This window comes from Cornus florida, unplaced genomic scaffold (genome assembly GCF_030987335.1).
Source record: "Cornus florida cultivar Cherokee Brave unplaced genomic scaffold, ASM3098733v1 CherokeeBrave_3.0.0_Hap2_Chr10, whole genome shotgun sequence".
In the NCBI taxonomy this organism is placed as follows: domain Eukaryota; kingdom Viridiplantae; phylum Streptophyta; class Magnoliopsida; order Cornales; family Cornaceae; genus Cornus; species Cornus florida.
In genome coordinates this window covers 115,467,736-115,491,994 of record NW_026775580.1, presented here as the reverse complement: position 1 = coordinate 115,491,994, position 24,259 = coordinate 115,467,736, and the positions used below count along the sequence as shown (strand labels likewise).

General features: G+C 34.4%; 3 protein-coding genes and 1 non-coding gene across 4 annotated transcripts; 2 read left to right on the top strand and 2 right to left on the bottom strand.

Annotated features, from left to right (window-relative positions):
* Positions 1-1,469: 1,469 nt before the first annotated feature.
* LOC132277653 (VAMP-like protein YKT61) lies at positions 1,470-7,616 on the top strand. The gene is made up of 6 exons (XM_059779491.1): positions 1,470-1,763; positions 3,011-3,108; positions 4,738-4,842; positions 4,986-5,051; positions 7,119-7,205; positions 7,352-7,616. The coding sequence occupies exons 1-6, from the start codon at positions 1,571-1,573 to the stop codon at positions 7,400-7,402; spliced, it is 600 nt and encodes a 199-aa protein (XP_059635474.1). The 5' UTR covers positions 1,470-1,570; the 3' UTR covers positions 7,403-7,616.
* TRNAC-GCA (transfer RNA cysteine (anticodon GCA)) lies at positions 2,681-2,752 on the bottom strand. Its single transcript has one exon. It is a non-coding gene; the product is annotated as a tRNA-Cys (tRNA).
* Positions 7,617-8,574: 958 nt separating the features above from the next.
* On the top strand, positions 8,575-11,822 carry LOC132277651 (uncharacterized). The gene is made up of 3 exons (XM_059779489.1): positions 8,575-9,053; positions 10,526-10,549; positions 11,371-11,822. Exons 1-3 carry the CDS (start codon positions 8,858-8,860, stop codon positions 11,670-11,672), a joined length of 522 nt encoding a protein of 173 aa, XP_059635472.1. The 5' UTR covers positions 8,575-8,857; the 3' UTR covers positions 11,673-11,822.
* A 439-nt stretch (positions 11,823-12,261) lies between these two features.
* Positions 12,262-23,083, bottom strand: LOC132277652 (DNA (cytosine-5)-methyltransferase CMT3-like). The gene is made up of 21 exons (XM_059779490.1): positions 22,657-23,083; positions 22,473-22,513; positions 22,144-22,237; positions 20,488-20,595; positions 20,275-20,394; positions 20,080-20,179; positions 19,694-19,950; positions 19,487-19,552; positions 19,135-19,395; positions 18,782-18,840; positions 18,629-18,695; positions 18,204-18,533; positions 18,061-18,129; positions 17,895-17,981; positions 17,691-17,778; positions 15,928-16,022; positions 15,710-15,814; positions 15,578-15,621; positions 15,425-15,494; positions 15,228-15,331; positions 12,262-12,674 (listed from the first exon to the last, which is right to left on the bottom strand). The coding sequence occupies exons 1-21, from the start codon at positions 23,017-23,019 to the stop codon at positions 12,545-12,547; spliced, it is 2,658 nt and encodes an 885-aa protein (XP_059635473.1). The 5' UTR covers positions 23,020-23,083; the 3' UTR covers positions 12,262-12,544.
* Positions 23,084-24,259: the final 1,176 nt, after the last annotated feature.

Here is a 24,259-nt window from a genome sequence, read left to right as displayed (position 1 = left end):
AGGAACACATTGTGGGCAGGACGACCACACATATAGTCTGATGTAACCACTGTTTGCTGCGACAGCTTTGAGCTTTGTCTGAGAGAACTCTAACAAGGTGGTGATGGCTGTTTTGGGGAAACTAAGGATCATGTGGGATGATGGGTACACACACAAGGCTAGCCCTTTGGCACCCAAAGATAAGCTCGACGAGCTCAGGCCCGGGTGAGCAGAGGATGACAATAGTGTCACCTACTTGTAGAGGAAAAAGAAGTTGAGGTACTGGCAAACCACATCCAAGCAGGACTACGGCTGCATGCTTTCTCGGGCGACAACACAGATACAACGACCCAACCGTTCGTCAAACTTCAATTATCAAACCAAATAACAACCAAACCACGACGATCAAACCGAAGCACCGAGCTACAGAGACATATGTGAATCATGTGATGGTTAGTGTGTATATATAATTATATATAATATATATGTGATGTGTGCTAAAGTGAATTTTTAAAAAAAAAAAAAGAAAAGTTGAGTGTTGCCCACCTATGGGAGATGAGAGAGAGAGAGAGAGAGATGGAGAGAAGGAAAAAGAAATTAAACATGAGAGAGGAAGAGAGAAATCGCAAAATGGGGCAAATTGAAAAGAAAAAAAAGGGTAATATTGGACAATATGGAATTTTCATATTTATTTTTTTATCAAAAAATAATTAGAGGGGATTATTTACATTTTTTTGGAAAAACAGAGACTGATATGCACCTTATTTGAAAATTAGGGACGGTTAGTGCTTAAGTTTAAAATTGAAGAATGTATTATACACAAAACGTGTACTACAGGAGTTTTTTTACACTTAACCTTATAAATTTTGTTTGTATCATTTAAGGTAGTAGATTTTTCTTTTTACATAAATTTTTTCCATGCCATCTAGATTTTGTGTTTGGAAAGAAAGATTGTTTATGTGTTTCCATTATACAAGTTCCATCAATAAGAAATGTTTGAATTGAATTAAGGTAAAACCATTCTCTTTTTTTATTTCATTAATCAACCAAATATGATAATTAACACCATTATATCTTTTCATTTCTTTTATTTTCTCTTTTAATTAATACTACCATTTATGTTATTTTCCATTGTACCAAACATAATTTTAATATAACTCTCCTAACTAATATTATTATTTTTTTTATTTTCCATCCTGCCAACCAGCTTTAATGCCCGTAGCAGTCAAATATGAAAGGTGATTCGTGTAAATAGATTTAATTTGTATATAATAAAAGTAAATTTAAAGGAGCGAGTGTAATTTATCCATTTATAGGCGGTCTAATACACAAATATGGAGATTTTTGGACGATGCTATCCGACGAGTATGATAGATCCAAATGGTTGGAGATTGAGCATGACAGGTAGGCGGTTGCAATAAACATAGATTTTCATATCACAGTGAATTGAAATCTTGCCAGCGTAGTTGAATGCAATACACCACTTGAATGTTCTTAAACCGATCAACTCATTAGTGCGAATTTCTTTTTGCTTTCCTTCCTTCCCATCTCTATTCATCGGCGAGTTCTAGAGAGAGAATTGTAGAGAGAGATGAAGATCACTGCGCTTCTGGTTCTGAAATGCCATCCGGAGGGGTCGGATCCGGTGATACTTGCGAACTCGTCGGACGTGAGCCATTTCGGTTACTTCCAGAGGTCGAGCGTGAAGGAGTTCATCGTCTTCGTTGGTCGGACCGTCGCTAAACGGACCCCACCCGGTCAACGCCAATCCGTTCAACACGAAGGTCTATTTTCTTCAACTCTTCTTATCTGTCCTTTTTTTTTTTTTTTTTTTTTTTTTAATCTGAATTAGGGTCTTGGATCTCATAGTTGTCATGTTCTCGACTTGAATAGTTGACTCATTTATCATTATTATTATATTTATGACCTGAATTCACGATGGATTGTACGATCAGTTGGGTAATTTTATTTAGAATCTTTGTTATGATTAAGCTCGATGAAAATTGAACAAGCTCAAACTTTGGTAATTTCGTAGAATTCGCATTTGGAATTAGATTTGAAACGCAAAATCGATTAGGAAAATTTTTTATTCAGAGATTCGGTTGCTAATTTATGGAATTTGGCCAAATTCGTAAAATAGAAGATGAGGAACTTAGATAATTGGCATTTGTATGATTTTGAACTTTAATTAGAGTAAAATTGGGAAAAATTCAGATTGAAAATTCGGTTGTGAATTAGTAGATTTCCACCAATCAAGGAAAGAATCGAAAGACTTTAGTGAATTATGTGGGAAAATGGGGGTTTTTGTTCTTTTTCAATTTGAATGGGGACTTGGACTATTTTTTGGATTTTTAGTTGATAATATTGAGATTTAACAAAATGTTTTCAAGTAGTCAAACAGATTTGAGCGAATGCCTTCGTAGCTGGGTTGCTCCCCGTTGTCTTTGGGAGCCCGGCTTCGAGCCTTGGCACCTCTAACTTCTAATCTAAGTCAAACAGATTTGAAAATTATGTAATCTGAAAATAATTTGGGTTGATTAGGCCCAAATTACCTCTAACTTTGCAACTGGTAAATCATGAATAAACTTTGTTGTTTGTGTAATGTTTATTGACAAAGGTTTGTTAATTTGGTTACTGTTTAGAGTTTGGATGTTTTTGTTTGTTTTTTGTTTTTTTAATAAGTAGAAATATTGACATTTAAAGGGCCCAACTGGGTTCAAACTGGTGACCTCTTGATCTGCAGTCAAATGCTCTACCACTGAGCTATGAACCCATTGTTTGTTTCAGCTTGTTTGGATGCTTTTGTTTAGGTTTTCTGAATTGGACAAAATTGGGCTTTGAAGTGCTATGATTAACAGTTTTCAAATTAGAAAAGACTGACCTTGTTTTTGGCGAAAATTGAATTGGTCAGATTCATGAAGTCATCATGTCAGATGCATGAAGATTGTCCTTTACTAGAAATCAGTTTTAAATTTTTGTATATCTCTGCAAGAAATTTTGTGAATTGCAAAGTTTTTGTTTCTGTTCATAGAGTACAAGGTGCATTCTTACAATAGAAATGGACTTTGTGCATTGGGATTTATGGATGATCACTACCCTGTTCGAAGCGCATTTTCACTGCTTAACCAGGTAAACCACTTCTATTTATGTATCCAATTTTCTGGGAGCAAATTCATACTCATACCAAATGCCATGTATTAAGTGATCTCATATATTCTGTTTGTTTTCTTTAGTTAGTCATGCACTTTTAGAGGATTCTTGACAATTTGATATAAGTTTTAGCATGTATAACCAGGAACATCTGAGTGAATGTATCCTATTTACTTCTTGTGCTGCCTACTTTATATCTTAAAGCTATAGATTTTTTTTATCTGTTATTCTTTTAACAAGTTTTTAACTAAATCTTATGTTCAAAATTTGAGAGCATGTATAAAAGTTGAAGTAGCAACAATTGAAGATAAAATGATTAAAAATTGATTAAGATGCTTGACCACGTGTAACAAATACCAATGAGGAGCAATGTGAATCTATATCAAGGGTAATGGTAATAAAGAGGAAAAGAAAACTAATATGGGTTGGGTCAAGGAATATATGTTAATATTTGATTTGGCGGAATGAAGAAATATGCTTTTTCTAACTGACACCAAGTTGCTCGGAGAAGTTTTTGTTGAGTTGAGTTGCTAGGATAAGAGTTAAAAAACTGGTAACAAGATAGAAGAGGGTGCGTAAATGATAACTTATCTCACTTTTACTACGGTTACTTGAAAAAGAAATTGTCAAACAATGTGTTTATATTCCTTTAAGTGAAGGTGAAATATTCTATTGAAAGGTATATAATAATACGAAGGATAGCATAAATGGTTGAACTAAAGTATGTGAGAATATATATATCTATATATAATCTTTTCTGCTTAAGATTCTATGCTCTACTGCTGTCTATATTTTAAGTTTCTATCAAAATATGTTAATAAAAAATTTATGTGTTTAATGGATGGATCTGAAATTGAGGGAGTTGGGATTCAAATTACAGATGGATATGGAGGTTGATAATTGAAGTTGAATAGAGAGAACCCAAGGGAGACAATAGAGTAGAGGATCAAGTGGTAGGTGAGCTTTCTTATTAGGATCCTTGCAAATCTTGAATTCTCCTCGAATTAGGATCCTTGCAAATCTCGAATTCTCCTTGGAATGAATTTCAAGTAACTTCCTTTACATTATTATTTCAAATCCACCCATATATGGCTGTCAAATTTATCCATGCACCTCCTTGAAACCTAAATCTAATCTATCAAATCTAAATTAATGCTATTCTCATTGAATAATTAAACTCAAAATCTGTTCATTTAAAGCGCTCAATCTTAATGCAACCTAAAGGGTTTCTTTTGTTTCGATAATTATTTAATGTGTATTCATCATTATTTCTTGTTTTAGTATAACTGTGTAATTACCATTTGTAAGGACAATCGTGATAGGGAAAATGGTTTGTTGAGTTAAACTGAGATTAATGAAGATATTTCAGACTCGTACAATAGAAAATTGCTGTGGCAAGTTGTCTACACATGCTAAATTCTTGATGGACTCATTTTCTCCTCTGGTATCATATATTTATTATTGACCTCAGTGAGTGAGAGATGTATAACATAGAGCTACTTCTGCACTTGCTTTTCCCCCACTGGAGAGATCGATTGTTTATAAATTTTAACTTGCCAGTAACACTAGGACTATCATTATATTGATTAGAAGTCAACCGTTTGTCAGGTGCTAGATGAGTACCTGAAGAACTTTGGTGATTCATGGAAAACTGTGCAAGCTGATAATACTCAACCATGGCCCTATCTAAATGAAGCTCTAACCAAATTTCAGGTATTCAATTAACTTTCTTCATCTTTGTGTTGTCAAGTGTCATTAGAGAGCATACTGGTCTAAGCTTTCTCATTTCAGTTTTTGACCTTATGCTGAAGAACTGAAGCACTTTTTCATTCTGTTTTCCTCTTTCAACTCTTCAGGATCCCGCTGAGGCTGACAAATTATTAAAAATTCAGAGGGAGTTGGATGAAACCAAAATTATTCTTGTGAGTGTTGAGTTATAACTATTTTCCTCTTTCATCTTAGTTTATTCTTTCTGTTTATGCCATCACAAATCCATGCTGTCAATGTCTTTAGTTTCCTGTAACATTATATATGTTCTATTTTTATTCAAATATGCTTTTCTTTTATCTTTTTTCTAACTTTTAAATCAGTAGTACCATACTGTATTGAGCAAATGAGGTGGTTTTAATGAGTTTCATTTAAAATTTGATATTAATTGGGGAATTTTTATTTTTTTGAAGTCATCTGGGAGCATTATGGTAAATAGGCATTTATGATGTAGAATTTGAATGTTGCTTCTTTAGAGCAAAATGATGAATTTATGTATCCTGCTCTAAACAATTATTGATGTATGTCCTCTATTTCCTTTTCTGTCTGAAAAAGTTCTCCTGGTGGATTCATACATGTTTAGAATCTATAGTGATGCTATCAATTGTTTGCTCAGAGCTTTAAACTCAAAATTGGTTTTTATCCAGTTTATGTTGAAAATGGAGGTGCTTTAAGTTCTCATAACAAGCCAAAATGGATCATTTCCACCATTACATGTTATATTCTTCTATGAAAGATGAAGAATGTATCTCAATAGAGAGAAAAAGGAGAGAAAATTTGTTGTGATGCTCTTTTTACTGGCGGATAGCTCATAAGTTTGTGACTTGAAAGCCTATGTTTGGCTGTAAGGGACTCAATAGTAATTAAAAATTTGTTGGAATGTACTGACTGGAATTCTTAAGAAACTGAATCAATATGTTTTGAAGCAAATTTAGTTAAAAACAATTGTTGGTAATGTCATTGAGTTTATGATTATACGTTCTGACTTAAGCAGATAAATCTTTGGTTATTGTCCTTGTGCATGAACTCACATGAAAATACAGCTCCCAGATCTTATGGAGATTTGATAGCATTAGACCAGTTGATGTGTTGCAATGTGATATTTGCTCATAATGCATCTCTCTCTCTCTCTCTCTCTCTGTGGGACAATACTTGGTTATATATTTTAAGTCCATCGTTTCATTTGCTTCTACACGGAGGTTTAGTGATTTTCTTGATGAACCTGAAGTGGTAAACCTAGGAAGTCCCCCCCCCCCCCCCCCCCCACCAACACACACAGAGTTCTGGAGATTCTGTCAGTTTATTACTACAGTGGTGATAGCTTTTTCCCTACTAGGCAGTGTTAGAGAAGAGTACTAAATGATTCAAACCATAGTTTGCCCCCATATTAGATTATGTACATCAAATTTATTAGAATGAATTTGCAATACCCAAACTAATGACAGCTTTACTGTACAAATTTGAAGAACCAACAAAGGTACTCCATTGAAGTAAAGTGGTTAAAATAAATAAATAATTAAAGTGGTAAACCTAGGAAGCTTTTGGGAATTACTTCCCTTGAAATATACGCACACATGGTTTGTTTCAGAGATTTCTGTCAGTATTTCTACAATTGTGATGACTTATCAAAAAAACAAAATTCTACAATGGTGATGGTATTTCCTACCAGACTGGGTCAGAGAAGAGAATACTAGTTGTTTCAAACTATAGTTTGTCCCCATTTTAGATTGAGTATATACATCAAATTTATTAGAATGATTTTTCAATACACAAACTAATAAATATACTGTACAAATGTGATGAATTAATGAACCGACAAAGTTACTCCATTGAAGTGTATCTTCTTCTAACGTGAAATATGTAAATGTTGATGTTAAACAGTCCATATTAATTTCCGGATTTCTGTGTTATGTACATTTCTTCTCTTCTTTATACTATACACATGGAAAACTTCATGGGACTTCCTTTTTACTATGATATACTTTCGTGCCAGTGGATGGCGGATGAAGATTTGTAGATTTAACTGGATATGAGATGAATTATATATAAAAATATAGGAGTTTGCTTGGAGGTTTGAAATATGGCTTATACTTGACATTATCTTATTTGAACAATTATTTGCTGCACCCAGTCAATCTCATTTTGTTCTTTTATGTTGTATGTTTTTCTACCCTTTTTTTCCCCCATAAATCAACAATAATATTTTTCTATCTTTGATACAGCATAAAACCATTGACAGTGTCCTTGAACGTGGTGAGAAGCTGGACAGTTTAGTCAACAAGAGTTCAGATCTCAGTGCAGCTTCACAGGTACATACCTGTGATTTGGTCCTAGCATGATTCTCTCACCAACATACATCTATTATACCTGCATATTTGTGTTGGCCAAAGATCATTGCTATACTTACTCATTGCTAATACAAGAACCTACTGGTGGTTGTTGAAACTTGAAACAGATGTTCTACAAGCAGGCAAAAAAGACCAACCAATGCTGTACTATATTGTGAGCTTCTAAAGGGAGGGCACGACATTGTCATAGAATTCACTGGTTCTGGTGTTAATATATGATGGATGAAAAAAACGGTGATTGTTGCTTATATCGTTATCCATTGCTTGCTTGGCAGAATTCTATGGATTTACCTTCTTGTATGGTTGGTGTTGGAATGAAGAAAGGGAAAATGATTGATTGATATTGGCAATTTTCTCTTTTTTAAATACGTATATGCTCCTTGGTCACAAAGCTTACACGCGATATTATATGTTAGCATGTTTCTTTGAATTTGTTGCACTGCTATTATCTGAGATTTGATAATGCCCTAAAACACTATTCTGAAGTAAAAGCAGCTGATCAATTCCTCTACAGTAATAGTCCTTTTGGTTCCCAGTTCTGTGAAGGTAACGTTAAAAAAAAAACAGTGCAAGTGAAATCATTATTATTTGTTTTCTTACCATCAGCAAAGGCAGGCAAACAAAAAATTTTATTGAAGAAAGTGAATCGATATTTTTTGTTCTATCTGCTTCCAATCAATGTTCATGTATGTTAAAGGATTGATCACACTTCCAGTCATAATCACAATAAGCTTGGCTGTTGGTTTATAAAGTTTGTGGCACGGGTTATACATTAATGACTGGAATTACAGAGCAAAGCAAGTAATATTTCACTTGTGAACGCATTCAATTATGCAATATTATGGTTGGTTGTTTGGGGAGAGAGAGGGAGGGGGTAAAAATGGATAATCGTGTAAACTAGGATTCGGTGGTAAACTTGAAAGGGTAAAATCGTCACAGAATCAATATATTTGTCACATGTTGGTGATTGTGACATCAATCCACGTTCTTCTTTACAAAACTTGAACCGGAGGAACCTTTCGATAAAAAGTTTAAGGAGAATTTTGTGTAAAAATACCTGATCCAAAAAGTAAAAATAATAAAAAGTTCAGGAAATTCGACCTCATACTTTGTGTATGTACAAGGAATGCCCAAAGGGCAAGGTCAAGCCCAATACAAACTCAAAAGAGCAAAAACAAAAGATAGTGGAGCTCAAAGCGAAGCCCAACCCAAGAAAATCCGTGAGATGATGGGCCTACCATTAATCGCTTGAGGTTTACGCGGTCACGTTTCCTTTTCCTCGTTCTTATTAACAACACTTTATTCAGACAAGGAACTAGCTCTCTAAAATGCAAATATACTTGCGAATTTTTTATCCAATAAACAAACAAACACACACTCGTTTTGACAGAAGAAACATTTGACTTTTAGAACAGTCGAACCAGTGGCCGAGTATGTGAGGAATTGAATGCTTTGAATGAGTTTTGGTTGGTAGACATTTGATTACACCTCATAAGTGCCAAGAAGCCACCGACTTCTTCCAGGTAAGAGAGATTCTAAAGCAGCAACGCATCAGATCGTGTTCATACTAGTACTACTCCACCACACTGAAACAAAAAAGTTAAGGGAGAGAGATGTCAAGGCGACCGGGGACTTGTTTGAGGTGTTGTTTGGTGGTTTTCGCGGTGGTCTCTGCCTTTTGCGTCTCTGGTCCTGCTCTCTATTGGAAATTCAACAAGGGATTCAGGAGGTTGCCGGCAACTTCACCTTCTTGTACTCCTTGCATTTGTGATTGCCCTCCTCCTCTCTCCCTTTTTGCAATCGCTCCCGGTATGTGCCCTTTCTATATTCTATATATATATATATACACATGTTTGTAATTTGGTTCTTTATTTCTGGGTGGTTGTTAAATATTGTCTCTGTTGGATTTTATGTTGATTGGAGCTAAATTAATGTACCCATTTTATGTTTTTAGGTTGTGGCTAATGCTTCTTACTAATTATTGAATTCTGACTTCTCTTTTGTGTGATACAGAGTAGCCAATTTAGGTTATTGTTTCTTTTCTTTAATCGTGATCTTAAATCTGATAAAACTTTGTATTTGTATGAGTATGTGAAATTAAGGGCATCCATTTCACCCTCAGGATTTTGATTGATTTTGGATACTTGTTCTCTCTCTCTCTCTTGCCAAGGGTACTGGAAATTGAATGAATTTAAAGGGAATTCTCCTTTTGGGATATACTCCTCTTCTTTTTTTTTTTCTTTTTTTCTTTTTTTCTTTTTTTATCTTTTATTCTCTATTATTATCTTATACACATGCCTTTATTTCATGGAAGCTACTTGTAAATTACCAAGATCTGATATTATAAGTTGGTCGCTCTCACTCCTGCTCGTTCACTACTCTCTCTCTCTGTCCCTCTCTCCATTTTTTAATATCTGAAATTTAGATTATTTTTAAAATATTACCTTCTAAACCAGTTGAATTCAGAAGTTTGAATGAGTATGATTCAAAAGCAAATGACTCAAATTTGAGAATCATATTGAATATTTCATCTTCAACACACTACTATTCAGTTTGATAAAAGACTTCCATAATTTCGCTAACAATGGGGAATGCTGCTTTGTTTATGGTGCATACAAGGCAATGCAGTGAAGCCTTCAAAATTGCTAACACATTTTCTCAGAAATTCCCGAGAATTGGTACGGTTTTTGGTACACACACACCTTTCTTCTCACAACCCAATGACAACACCTCCAAGGCTCCAACCCCCACATAGGTTTCTTCTCACTAACCCACCTTCAGGATTGTGTGCGTGCATGCTTCTTACCACCACCACCCTCACATCTGTGTGTACGAGTATGCTCTGGCCTTTATTTATTTGAAAAGACAACCTGTCCATTTCTGTTGAAGTACATTTCAATCATAGAAAAGTCACACATAGAAACATTACTATGTTAATTCCATAAACTGGAAATTCACATATCGTTTATTTGAGCTTAAAATTACTATGAAATTTAGAAACCTCCCTACTCCTTTTCTTCTTTTCCTAATTTTTTACTTCTGTGCTTGTTGTCTTGGATTGTCTCTATCTTATGGTGTATTGTCTTTTCCATCATTTCTTTCAAGAAACTATTTTGACTTTTGAAATTTCTGGAAAATATGGAGCTTTCTTGTTATTGTTTTATTGTGGTTTCTGACTTGCTGCCTGTTACAAATTGCCCTTTGAATTAAGCTTTTATCTTGTGGTAAGGTAGGGAGTTCATTTGTACTAACACTTCTCATTTTAATTTCTTCTTTTGCAGGCTTGCTCAATCTCTCTGTTACAGGTTAGAGTTCATCCTACAAACTTGCCGTAGTGAAGAACTTCATACATGCTACTCCTTGCATTTGTCACTGCAATCTTTATGTTTTCCACTGATTCATCATCACCATCATCATACTTGCCTTTATCCCGTACTTACAGGGTCGTCCACGTGGATTCTCTTTTTCAAGTCTTTTCTATCATAAGTCATTTCTTCTACTAGATTTAAAAATTTTATATCATTTCTTATTACTTCATTCCAATGTTTTCCAATGATTAAGACTGGAAAATGATAGATAATTTCCTGATTTTGGCCTTTATGATGGTTTTTAAAAAAGAAGTATCTTTTATCTTATTTGCATATGGTTGAAAATTGCATGCATATTATTTCACTTTCACACCCAATGGCTGCAGTTTGAAGGGTTAAAACATGAACACACCAAATGAGCTTTATGCCCTTTCTCGATCTCTCGCAATAATATATGTATGATATTTTCTTCATAGTTAGTTTTAACTAAAAACTCTTAGAATAAAGGTGATCTTAGGGTAACGGGTATGTGCTTGTACACCTACTTTAATACCATATGCTGGTGGTTATTGTTTTTATTAGATTTGTTTGATTTTGCAAGATTGCTACAGAAATTTGTTCTTAACTATGACATGGTCTGTATTGTTCTTAACTGCATCAATGTTGATTAGATGAAAATCCATGTTGTTTGGAGGTGATTTGTTTGCCAGAAGCTCCATAGCATTGATATTTTGGCAAGCTTCGAAATTTTTCTTGTTCACATGTGAAATCGTGATGAACTATATTTATATGATATTTTCTGGTGATGGTGATGATAGGCTGTGGAAGAGATGACCCAGATATGAAGGAGGAGGTGGAGAAGCAGTTTGTGGACCTGTTGACAGAGGAGATGAAGCTGCAAGAGACTGTTGGGCAGGAGCGCACCTACCATATGAACATCACCTTTGGAGAAGCAAGAAGAGTAGCTTCCCAATACCAGAGGGAGGCCGAAAAATGCAATGTTGCCACAGAAACTTGCGAGCAGGCTAGAGAACGTGCAGAGGCTTTGATGATCAAGGAAAGGAAGGTAACTTCCTCGTGGGAGCGAAGAGCCCGGCAACTGGGTTGGGATGGAGAATAAATGTTTGCAGTTCAAAATTTTAATTTTTCTGTGAATTATTTCACCTTGTTAAAGCATATAAATCTCTCTCATATCTTTTTGTATTTCTTTCCATGGCCTCAAATGGCTTAAATGGATTTTCCGTTATAATATGCAACTTTTCATCATAAATGGTTTTCTTTTGATTCGAGTCATTTTTCCTTCACCCCAATTCTGTTGTTTTGGGAAAGTGACATAGCTTTATTTGGTTAATTGTCTTTGGTTATTTGATTTAATGAAAAATTTAAGGAGACCATTTTCTCTTATTTGGTTACTGCTTATTGGAAAGATGCTAGTCAAGCTCTTGTTGCTTGAAGCAATGAAGAAATTTTTAGCAAATTAAGCTTGAAACATGGTTGTGCCTCTAATCACCTTTTATGCATCCTATCAGAAAAATACTATGAGCAGAAGGCTTTCATAGCCAAAGGTTTGTCAAAAGAATCCAGAATTGATACTTAAAATTGTATGCGGTCTTTATATATGTCTAGGCTGGAACTTTTCTGGAGAATTCTTGTGATATATAGTTAAATTGGGATTATGTCTAGGCTGGAGTATTAAAACTAGATGAAAATTGTATGACAATATCAAGAAAATTAATAATCAAAATTCTTGTGGAAATATTAGTACACTATTCAAATAGAGAAGTAAAAATAAATTACATAGGCATTTCATGTTTTCCCTCGTAGATCGGCCAGGAACAAATCAAAGACAGCCCTCAAGCGCCATGCCCTCGTGGCCGTGATGATACTCCTTACAAATGAGGGTACCTAAACCTCGCAACATTTGAGAATAAGCTTGCGCTTGTTTGGAGAGAAGTTACTAAGACCGCAAATTCAACAACTAAGCATCATTCTCTATCTAGGGAATTTGTTTGGTAAGATAAACAAAGGTTCTTCACCGCATGAACCTTGAAAGGCCAAAGCCAAGGCATAACCCAAAGCTCGGGCAACAGGAACAGCAACTGCATTTCCAACTTGAATGTATCTGAAACAATTATTGAATGATGAGTAGAGTAGTTCCAAAGTGATTATTTTTAGCTATAACCATAATAGTACTGTTATTTAGAGAACTTAGCTAACATTTCAATTTGACATTTCACCTTCACTTGGTAGAGATGGAAGACAGTAGTGTATTAGCGCTTTAAAACCTGACTAATATTATGCTAATCTAAACTAAGTTTGCTACTTTATTTAAAGAGCTGTCCAGGAATTTATGCACCACATGCATTCCCTCGGATAACCATCGAGATTATTCACCAACGGGCCATTAGCCCAATGGTAAAACCTCGCTGCCCTCAAAGAGCAATGCATGTGAGTAATTACCTGATTAAAGAGGGTAAAAAAAAACCATCAAGATTATTTCAATGGCATCAGTTCCTTTCTCCAAGGAAGTGTTCACTTAATTCTCAAATAAAAATTACCAAAAAATAAAAAAGTAGGTAGCCCACATCTATTCAATGAAACCACAATCTTAATATGTTCATGAGGCCAAAACCATGGTTTGAAGTTACAGTATCTGGCAGTCTACTTCATATATTCTGAAAACATTATTGCTCTTCATTTTTCACCAAATTAGAAACACTCACGTTGCATTTGAATTATAAAAAAATAAAAATAAAAAATCGATTTCAATTCCAAAGCATTGATTTGGTACTCCCAAACATAGTGTCAGTGAACTCTCATTTGATTCGGATGAGGATTGCAAGATGCCTATAGCAAACTGATCAAAATGAAAGAGCACTGAGGAGCAATCTAATGGAAAAAACCAAATATATCGCTGAAAAAACATCACTATGGTTCTAAACATTACCCAATAAATCAGTGACTCTTTCTCACGAAATGACAAGAAATTCTAGTTTATATTACGGATATCATAGACAGGTACTGCTAACTTTATTGAATTCTGGATGTAGGGGACAGTATGAAAAGGGAATCAAACAGGAGGTAAATTGAAGGTCCAAATAAAAGCAAGGATAAAAGGTGAGATAGATAGAATGTGTGTTAATTGTCTTAAAACTTTTGCCTCCTGTCAAAGGACCACACAATTCACCATTGAGGGAAATGGAAAATAATGGAGAGGTGATCCTTTCTTTGGTCCAATCTATGAAATTAGAAGGAAAGCCAAGGAGAGGGTGTCAATCAAGATGCACCACACCACAGTAAGAAGACTTCCTAATGTCGATTTTGAAAGAATGTCTAAGAGGAGAGAAAATTGTGGTAGCCTCTCAACAATTCTTTGGGAAAGAATATCACTAACTTTCCTACCATAAAACAGAGGCAATTTGAGTGTTATCAATGATAAAAGGAATAATAGGCTTCATTTTAGTTGCAAGAAGCTTTGATACACATTTATAATCACATTTGCAACATGAGATTGGTCATTGTCATTCATGGAAGAAGGGTAGGGCATTCAGGAAACTTGGCTATGCATAATCAATTAACAGATTTTAGAAGCTTGTCATTAGAGAAAAAATCTCAAGTAGATTAAATAATTGTTCTACCTTAAATAGGCCATGGTTTTTGGGGGAAATGGGGACCAGTAGACATGGCTACTGTTGAGGGAAAACATACAAGATTGAATTTCCACACTAGTGGGAATGGCTGAAATGGAAGCAACAAAGTTTTGAGTGACTGATTTTGTGATGAATGCTAAAATCCATACCTAGGTATTTAAGAGGGTTGCAGCCTAACTAGTTGAAGAAAAGAGATAAAATCTAAGTTTTGACATTTTGATCGCGCCTTCAATTATGTCTCCATAGGCTGACTTTAGACTTCTGATCTTTTTTTCCTGTTCACTCCTGAACTGAATGATTTAAAAGAGAAAAAGGAGTTATCACCAGCTTGGAGCTAAAGGATCCTAGACTTCTATTTGAGCATGCTCTCTTCATTTTCTACCAGCTTGGTGTATGACTTGATAATTGTCTTTTTGTTGTATTATGAGTGTTCATAATCAAGGAGCTTATTGTCCAGTGCTTGTTGGCAAGATACTAGTCAAGCTTTTTTGCTTGAATCGATGATAAAAGTTCAGAGATGTTTGTTTAGCAAGCTTCTCTCAAGAGGTGTTCCAGCAGTTTAAGCTTGAAACATAGTTGTGACTTGTGCCTCTAATACAAGTCTGCCAAAAAAAACTACCTTCTATGTATCATACCTGAAAGTTACTACGACCAGGAGGCTATCTAGCCAAAGGTTTGTCAAAAGAACTCCAGAGTTGATACCTAAAAACTTATGTGGTACTATAAATGTTTGGATGGGGATGTAATTCTCTAAAGACTTTCTGTGGGATTATAGTTAAATTGTTTGCACCACCACACCACACAATAGTATTGCAAATAGAAGGAAATTGTCTAACAAGAACAAGAAAATTAACAATCAAACGTTTAATGAGTTCCTTTTCCAAGGAAGTGCTCAACTAAAATTTACCAAAAATTAAAAAAAAGTAGGTAGACCACATCTATTGAGTTTTCAAATTTGAAAACATTGAATTATAAAATCAAGAATACAAACAGACTATAAAATCAATATCCTTAAGCATAGTTACCTTTCTTTGATTGGGCCAAGAAGTCTATAGTAATCTGGAAAACCTTGTAGTCTGGCATTTTCACGGATTGTAAGGACTCTATTTTGTTGAGGATGCAAAATTGTCTGACAAGATATTCAATAAATGGAGTTAGATAGTGAACACTTACATGAATTGCATATGAATACGCTACCAGTGACATTAAGGGAGAAAAATACTTGGTTGTGGGGCTCAGCTCTTGTAACAACTGTTGGAACTGTCTCGTCCCACCATAGCCGCCCAAATGGTCTAATAATTGCACAAAATTAGAATCTAAACTTGAAATCTACCAAACAAAAATATGTTGCTGAACGCTAATAATCACTACTTACTTTGTTGAAGTCCCTCCCACAAAACTCAATGCATAATCAGGAACCTATCATTATGGGCAACAGAATAAGAACTAGCCACAAATGTTTAAAAACAAATTAAAAGTAACAAAATATCAAATGAGGAAATCTTACTAAAGGCTTTCCTGAAGGCAGGTACACCCTTTCGCAATTTGAATCCAATTCAACTATGTTATTATCACCAACCTTAACACCTCTCAAATCCCTAAAGTTTGCACCCTAAGACCAGTACATAAAGAAATGAAGCTAACAAATCAAGAGGGAATCAAACATTTTCAAAACAATTTTTAACCAATATCTGACCAAGTTGTCGGAGATACAGCCAGCCAAACCTTTCTCATTGGAATTTGACAAACACGTTGATAGTCATCCTCATTTAATTGAAGTGGACGATGATCGAACAAGGCTTGCTTTTGAAGTTCTTCCCCTGTATGAAAAATGAAGAACTAGATCAAAAGATTAAACAATAAAAACTGAGTTTAGACAACTACCATTTGTGTTGTAGATGGTATATTTGCTGAAGTGAAAAAATTGATTGAAATTATGTAGAATGTTTAAACAATTATCTGCCTTGGGACTGGCATATGAAGGGGAACCACATAAGAAGTTAAAACTTATCTGAAGAAAACAAGGGTAATCATAACCACCGTCACCAATAGAAACGAAATATGAACATTCAAAAGCAACACGTCTCCCCACAAGTATACCTAATGACTACAAAATATATATCACTTAAATCAATGTCCATTTGCAAGATCACTAAAATTTCATCAGATTGGCCACTAAAACTGAGACAGCATAGCAAATTCTTTGAATTTTCATATCAAATGACAATTCTATCCCAAATAATTGTGAATTGATAATATAGCTCTTCATTTTCTCAAGGGCAAAGAAATACAATCTCCAACTATCTAAAGGTTTCCCCATTTTTCTGTCACTTTCCATAAATTTCTATCAATTTCTCGAAAAATAGCATGAAGACATTATCTAGTGTCTTCCAAGCCTCCAAAGGTTGAAGAAAGGAGTGAGAGAGAGGTAAGTTGAAGATCATCGCAATTAGGTTTATTCCCTTTCTTAGGTAAGTTGAAGATCATCGCAATTAGGTTTATTACCTTTCTTACCTCCATCATTATAACATTACTTATACCTCATCTCATTCATAATTACTCCCTTCTCCATGCCTTAAAGCCCAAATTAATGTTTCATTGTGCATCCATTGGAGTATAAAGGAGGGTATATAGCTTAAGGCAACACATTATGAAGCACATGCTGCATGGTGTATTATTCTATCTAGAAAATGTAAATGGAAAAACAGAAATTCATATACTCCACTCTCTTTCCCTTTTCTCACTTTCCTCTCAATTTTCTCCTTCCATTTCTTGCATTCATAACATTTTGTACTTCTACCCATCTCTCCAACGTCCAAGTGTAGGCTTCATTGTGCGGCATTGGAATATATAGGAGGATATGAAATGAAATTTGGGAATCCATGCATCCATGGATTTTTGTGTGTTAATGTTACAAGTCATTCATCTAAAACCATGGAAGATAATAAAGATGGAGCTTAGCAAAAAAGCATGTCAAGAATATCTCAAGACTCAATGACATATCCAGGTTAAGGTAAATGAAACCATAGTGAACTTATTTAACCTAAGTAGGCTCATTAGAAGGCCAAAAAAAATCATTTTGATCTTGCTTATTTGATAAGATGATTTTCAAAAATAGGAATTTTATACAGAATATTAAACCTCAATCAAATGGTTGATCAATCAAGAGTTTGAAAAAATAATATTTTTGAAATTTAGAAAACCACGATCGATCAAAGTTGTCATGCACTGCTCAATCAATTGAATCATGCAAACACACTTTAATTAAAACTCACTCAAATCAAAATTCTAAAAGGATTTTACTTCACCATACACATGCATCTCTCATATTTGTCATAAATATGGACTTATGGTCAATCTAGTTTATCTCTCACTGGAGCTTTCAATTCCTTATATATTACTGAGATAAAGGAGCTGAATTAAGAAACTCTATTCAAGCATCAATCAAGAGGTTTCTCAAGAACAATGAGCTGAATTTAAAACTTTACCATCCTTGCTTAATCTAATGAATCGCTGAAATTCCGTGTCTGGCTCACCCCCATAAGACATTTCATCTCGTGCCTCGTCATTTTCAACCTAAAACATACACGTACAAAAAAAAAAATGTTAAAACAAATAGAGTGAAAAACATAGGTCAAATCAAATACAAGAAAGAAAAACAAAAAATACTAAAAAATAGTTTATAAAGATACAGGAGGGAGGTCAGATATTGCATCCCAAAGCAATAGTTCCTTTTCAAGTTGAACTTTGCATCCTTCTTCATAAGCAACTGCGCATGACTGCATTAAAATAAGAGTGTATTATAAATCCAACAACAAAAGTCATAATTTAATGGGAAAATTAATTGTAAAATCTTACCTCAAATTCGACGGGAATATTACCCCTCACTACAAGATTGTGTGTTGGTAACGGGTATTGAGGCAACTTCTGCATACAAATAATAGTCAATCATTATAGAGCACATGATAAGCTTATAATTAAAAATAAATAGATAAAATCACCTCTGTTGGACCAGCACCCCACATGAACACACGCATTCGAAATTGTGGAAGTCCGAATGCCCCTGCTGCCATCATTCCCACCCGTGACTGATAATTCATCCCAACAAGCCGGCCCAAAGCATATCTTCCAAGAAATCCACCCGCAAACTTGACAATGTCTACCACATTTTCCATTAACACATATCTTGGCCTTAAAAAGTTGACTATATCCATAAAAACAACTAGTTGTTTATTTTTTAGATCAGCTAAGGGATTATCTTTATTTCTAAACCGGTTAAATCCACTTATCCCTTGACATGGGGGACCCCCACATACAACATCAACATTGCCCTATGTGATAAACAAGAAAAAAAGTGTTAATAAGAGTAAGAGCCAAAAACAATTATATATAAATAACAATATGATAATTCGTTTTGATGACTTACAGGCAAAGGTAAAATCTTTGATCTAAATCCATTTGTCACAAATTCCTTTATCTTCTGCTGACAATCACTAGTGAACAAAATTGATTATAAGATATTCATTTTAAATTGGTATATGGAGAAAGCCCAAAACAAATTTTGACTATATTTCCATACCATAAACCTTCGACGGGCTCCCATGAGTCTTCATCCGGACCATAACCCTTCCAACGAATCTAAAATCATAAAAGGGGAATATTTAAATCTGTTTTAGCAAAGATAATGTCTAAGTAACATAACAAAGATAATTTTGATACAATGTGTGATATAATAACTATATAATAAGGCTATAGACAAACTTCATCATTAATTAAAGAGGAATTCAAATTAAATACTACACCAAAATATCAACACAAGTAATAATAAGTCTGTTTTAGCTTAATACCTAATCTAGCACGTGTTTGGTACAAAATTCCTTATGAGAATTCTAGTTAGAATTCAATTTAACTAGAGATAAGTAAAATAAGTACCTTGAGATGCAATCCAGGTTTCTTAATTTCTTTTGGATCTCCATAACAGATTGCTAAAACCTTCTCTACTTCAAAGACTTCCAAATCATCTTCTCCATCATCGACATCAACATCTTCATCGTTGTCACTATCATCATCCGCCCCGCTTATAATATTCACATGTTCTTGTGAATCCTTACTCCCTATCAAGGAAAATGAGATGCAAAGCTTCTCCCACTCTTTTAAAAGAGTGAGAAAGTCTTCGGCTGATTCTGTTCTCACCTATATTAAAATATGAATCAATTCAAGAATTACAAAATTATGAAGTAAATGAGAAAATGAACGAAGGAAATTGTTTGGCTGCAAAACATACCTCTGTCTCAGGATGATTAAGTTTCAGACTATGACAGGCATGTTCATTCAAATCCACTGCCCATTTCTACATAAACAAGTAAAAGAGTTCATCACTAACTAAAACAATATGGGAAGGGAAAAAAAAAAAAAAAGATAATAGCTATTCAACACCATTCACATTTAAAAGAAGTATTATATTGCATGAAACAAAAGGAAGTAAACTTACAGTAACTAAATTGACACCAGCGATATTAGCACCAAGGCAAAGTCCTGTAGACATTGCTCCACAACCTGAGTATAGATCTAGCAGTGTTGTCTCTGAATTTTTGTTCTCTTCAACTTGGGAAACTTCTTCGCAATTTTTGTTCTCTTCAACTTGGGAAACTTCTTCGCATTCAAACTTTACTCCACCTATTGCTCCAGCATCATTAGCCTCACTAGAGATTGTTGAACCTGATTCACTACTGCTAGCTCTTATATTATCTGCAACACAAAAAAATTCAGAAACTGAATCCAGAAAATAAATATGCATTCCATTTTTAAGAACAATCCCAAGAAATTGGATTAATATACAACAAAAGCTTCTTTCAGCCCTTGAATACAAGAAACTACCTGGCAGTAAACTCACGAAAGAAAAATTTGGCAGCAAGTAAATGGTGTCACAGTAATAGTCAAATTTTGAAATTGCTGATTTCCTAGAAGCCAAATCCATCTGCAAAATAGGCCAGAAAATTTACCATTTTATAGTTTCATTAGAGCTAAACCAAGTAACAGGTAAGCTTTTCTACTCGGTAACTTCAGCCATACATTTAAGGGCAGCATGAGAATTTTAAGCCCCTCAACAAGGCAATCCAGAGGGTTGTCATCTTTGACTTCAGACAAGAATACACGTTTATCGTCAATGAGGTTAGAGTGGTTTCCAATGACCTGATGAGGAAAAAAATAAAATCAAGCACAGTTATATTAAGAATAAGAAATAAAGAACAAAACAACCCGTGGGGCTAAACCTTAAATTCTTACCGTATCCTCTGGCCTGTAAAACCATTGAGCTGTGAAATAAAGAGAGCCATCCAATGCCTCAAACATCTCCACAATCCTACAAATATAATTGTCTCGGCCCTCTTCAGCCTAAACACAAAAATTACATGTGGCAACTCAATTTTTTGTTGTTTCAAGTTTACATATTAAAAAGCTAAATAATGTAGTTCCATAAATATCAAACCCCGTGAAATCAAATTCAGTTCCATTTTAGTCAACAAAAGGAAACTTTTAGGGCAATAACATATTTTGTTGTGTCAAAATTAGGTTGCTTTCACTTGCTTGTTTACTTTGTCATATTGAATGGTGATTGAAGGCAGCTTCATTCAGAATTTAAGAGGACAATCTAGATAATTTGATCATGAGCATTAGATTAAGTAATCTAGAGGCTAAGTAGCACAAATGCAGATACGAGATGCGATGAATACAGACACATTAATTGCTGAAAGAGAGAAACAAAAAAACATAGAGTGGATATGTATACATCTATTAGTAAGACCTTTATTAAACTTTAGTTTATCCTTAACCTTTATATTAAAAGTTGCACAATTTTGAAGATGAAACCATGCAAATATTGGAAGGATTTATAATACTTCTACTTTGTCGCTTCGATTATATTTTTATCTTCTACGGAAACAGGTAATTGCATGCTTGACTTGTAGTAACCATGTGTACAATGTCAATTTTTAACCTACTTTGTCATTACAATTATTTTGAAGATTTTTGGATATGGTTACCCTTAAGTGAGTTTTCATTATACAAAACTTGTGTGTTTTGAAAGTGTCAACACAAACTTAAAAAATCAAAAATTATTTTTAAATTATGAACACATCTGTAATAATTCAATTCTAATGCGTATTAAGTCACAAACAAACAAAGAGAGAGAGAGAGAGAATTCTGCAGTTATAATCCATGATTATACATTACTGTCGAGGAAATGTAAAAGGGAAACCCTAAAATATAAACAAAAAGGAAATGACAAATCCAACATTAAGAAGTAAATATACTCACCCCTAACACCCTCTGTCAATCTCACAATGGAAGAAACATTGACTAATAGTCTAGTAGAACTTAAAAATTAATAGTGTGACTCTGAAAAAAGAAATTAACTAAATGAGATGAGAAAAAATGTTGAAGATAATAGTGTCACAAAAATGATGTGGCACACACTGGCAAGTCACTTGCTGAGAGTTCTGTACAATCTAAATAGCACTCTGAATATAAAAAAAAACATCATAACGGGATCACAAAGAAAAAAATAAAAAAATAAAAAAAATAACTAGTGTAGCTCCAAACTAGCTCAGCAATAGTAGTTGACATTGTTTGATATTCAACCCTTCACCTGGGATCAAAGAGTCCCAAAAGACACAGAAAAAGTCACTCTTTTGGTTCCAAACAATTCCTTTGTTGAAGAATAATCTTGAATAATCAAATAAAATGTCTTTGGGATTTGTTAGCATCATCCAATATATTACATCACCATCCACCAACTAAACTCCCTAATTGAGCTAACATCACCGTCCTAATATCTCTGATTTTGTTGACATTGACATACACCAAAAAGTACATTGATCTTTAAAAATGAATTTACTGATAATTACAAAAATAAAAACCAATATAAGTTGGGGGAAAAGTTACTTTCACGTAGGCATCGTCTTCTAAGTTGAAAATTATACGACCATCAATCTCTGCCTGGGTGAAATGATGTTTAGCTTTAACAAGTTCATCCTTCCTGTGCCAATTGAAATCAAAAATTAAAATAAAAAACAATAACAAAAAAGAGAACAAGCAAGCGTTGAAAATATGATTTTTCTTTACTAAAGTTCAAAAAAAATGCAAACACCCACAATATTGCCCCAGGCAGGACTCACCACTCGACCTCCCCTTTGAAGTAGAGATTGATATCATTTGGACTATGCATAAAGATGTAGAAAACCATCGATATATCAAGTAGATCACAAACTTACCCTTTACAGCTTTTAGATCCAGCAATCTCTTTTTCTTTCTTCTGTAATTCAAAAGATTCATCATATTATACAACTAAAAAAAAACTCTCAAATCCTTAATACACAAATAACAATATGACATAATTATGTATGTATGTGTATGCATATATAGATAAATATATACAATATATGGTTGAAAGCTAACAATTCCGGCGTAGCGATGAGGCCACCTCTGCCGAGCTTCATCTTCGGGGACTGGTTCGCCGATGAACCTACTCTCTTCTTCACCGACACTTTTCTTCTCTTTTTTATCGACACCTCTCTTCGACTTCTTTGAAGGGCTCGATCTTGGAGGGCTTTCGATCAAAACCGCCTCCTCAGTCTCTAACGTCTCTGAAGCCTTTAATCTTTTCGACTTCCTCGAGCTCTCATTTTTCTCGAGACTTCTCTTTGAATTGTTTGAAGAAGCCGAGCTTGGAGGGCTTTTGATCAAAACCCCTTCTTCAATCTGTACAGTCTCCGCCTTTGAACTTTTCGTCCTTGACGAGGCCTTTCGTTTCATCGGCATTTGTGGTGACCAGAGAGTTGAGGAACGAAGAGTTGATAGGGTGTTGGAGGGATGAGGAAAATGTAGGTTTTGCAGCCGCTAAATCGAATGTGCGTGTTCTTGTGTGTGTCTATATACGCAGGGCGAGGGCAAAAGTTTTGAAGAGTGGGTGGGCGGGAAGCGAAATTTTAGAGGGTTTGGTGAAGTTGGATTTGAACGTTGGGCTTAATTTACGGGCATGTGATCGGTGGGAACCTGGACTGTTTGGTTATGTTACTTCAGGGTTCAAAATGAGATGGGATGGGCCGGGCCAGTTTTTGCAACCCAGGCCTGAGCCCGCAGGCTTTGGGATACCGGGCTGGGAACTTGGCACAAACTTCAAATAGATTTTGATACTAATCTTGAAATGAACTTTATTCGGGTCGGACTCATGGTTACATTAGTTTATTAGCATACTTTTTGGAAGAAAAAAAAAATCACTAATTTGCATGAAATGATAAAATGAGAACTCATAATGAATAAAAAAATTGAATTTTCATCGATTAAATTATAACTTTGATATTGAGTGAGGTTTTGCATCATTATATTCAAACTATTGGTACTAGGGATGCACAAAAAATTAATGTGATCAACGTATTTATTCAAATTAAAGTAGACTGTACGGTTTGATTCGATATGATCTAAATTGCTAGCTATTTTGAAGGATGGTTGAATTTAATAAATAAATAAAAATAGATGGTTTAACTTATCATATACTAATATTTCATTTTATTCACCAGGTGCATATATCAAATATCAAGCACATATAAATGAGCAGTAGAGTTATCTTTCAGTCAAATTTTCAAGAAAAACACATCGTACCTTACTTTGCTTGAGCTCTTTATCAGCATATACCCAAGTGGAGCCAAGAAAGATCTATGAAATTTGGTTTCAAGTGGAAGGATTCTTAACACTGATAGAATTTATATCACGCCACCAAATAATATGAAAAAATAATAATTATTACAAAATAAAAAATCATTATTTACTACATGTACCTTAAGGTTAATGCAATTACTTTATGAATTAAAAAAATATATATTACTTTATTTGCTACAAAAAATATATATATATAGTTTAATAATTAATATTCGAATTAAAGTTCAAACAAAGTCAAAAGGTTGCAACAACGTCAAGTTTATATTTGAATGTCTAGAAACTAATTTAGCATCATTCTCACGGTCAATGCTAACTAGTTGTTTTTATGGATATAAAACAATTA

Coding starts and splice junctions, on each gene's coding strand:
- LOC132277652 (XM_059779490.1), bottom strand. CDS start 23,019: ATGCCGATGAAACGAAAGGCCTCGTCAAGGACGAAAAGTTCAAAGGCG. Junction 22,238..22,472: donor GGATCTAAAAGCTGTAAAGG/GTAAGTTTGTGA, acceptor CAATTGGCACAG/GAAGGATGAACTTGTTAAAG. Junction 15,815..15,927: donor GTCAAATTCCAATGAGAAAG/GTTTGGCTGGCT, acceptor TACTGGTCTTAG/GGTGCAAACTTTAGGGATTT.
- LOC132277651 (XM_059779489.1), top strand. CDS start 8,858: ATGTCAAGGCGACCGGGGACTTGTTTGAGGTGTTGTTTGGTGGTTTTC. Junction 9,054..10,525: donor CCTTTTTGCAATCGCTCCCG/GTATGTGCCCTT, acceptor CTTCTTTTGCAG/GCTTGCTCAATCTCTCTGTT. Junction 10,550..11,370: donor GCTCAATCTCTCTGTTACAG/GTTAGAGTTCAT, acceptor TGGTGATGATAG/GCTGTGGAAGAGATGACCCA.
- LOC132277653 (XM_059779491.1), top strand. CDS start 1,571: ATGAAGATCACTGCGCTTCTGGTTCTGAAATGCCATCCGGAGGGGTCG. Junction 1,764..3,010: donor CCAATCCGTTCAACACGAAG/GTCTATTTTCTT, acceptor TTCTGTTCATAG/AGTACAAGGTGCATTCTTAC. Junction 5,052..7,118: donor ATGAAACCAAAATTATTCTT/GTGAGTGTTGAG, acceptor TCTTTGATACAG/CATAAAACCATTGACAGTGT.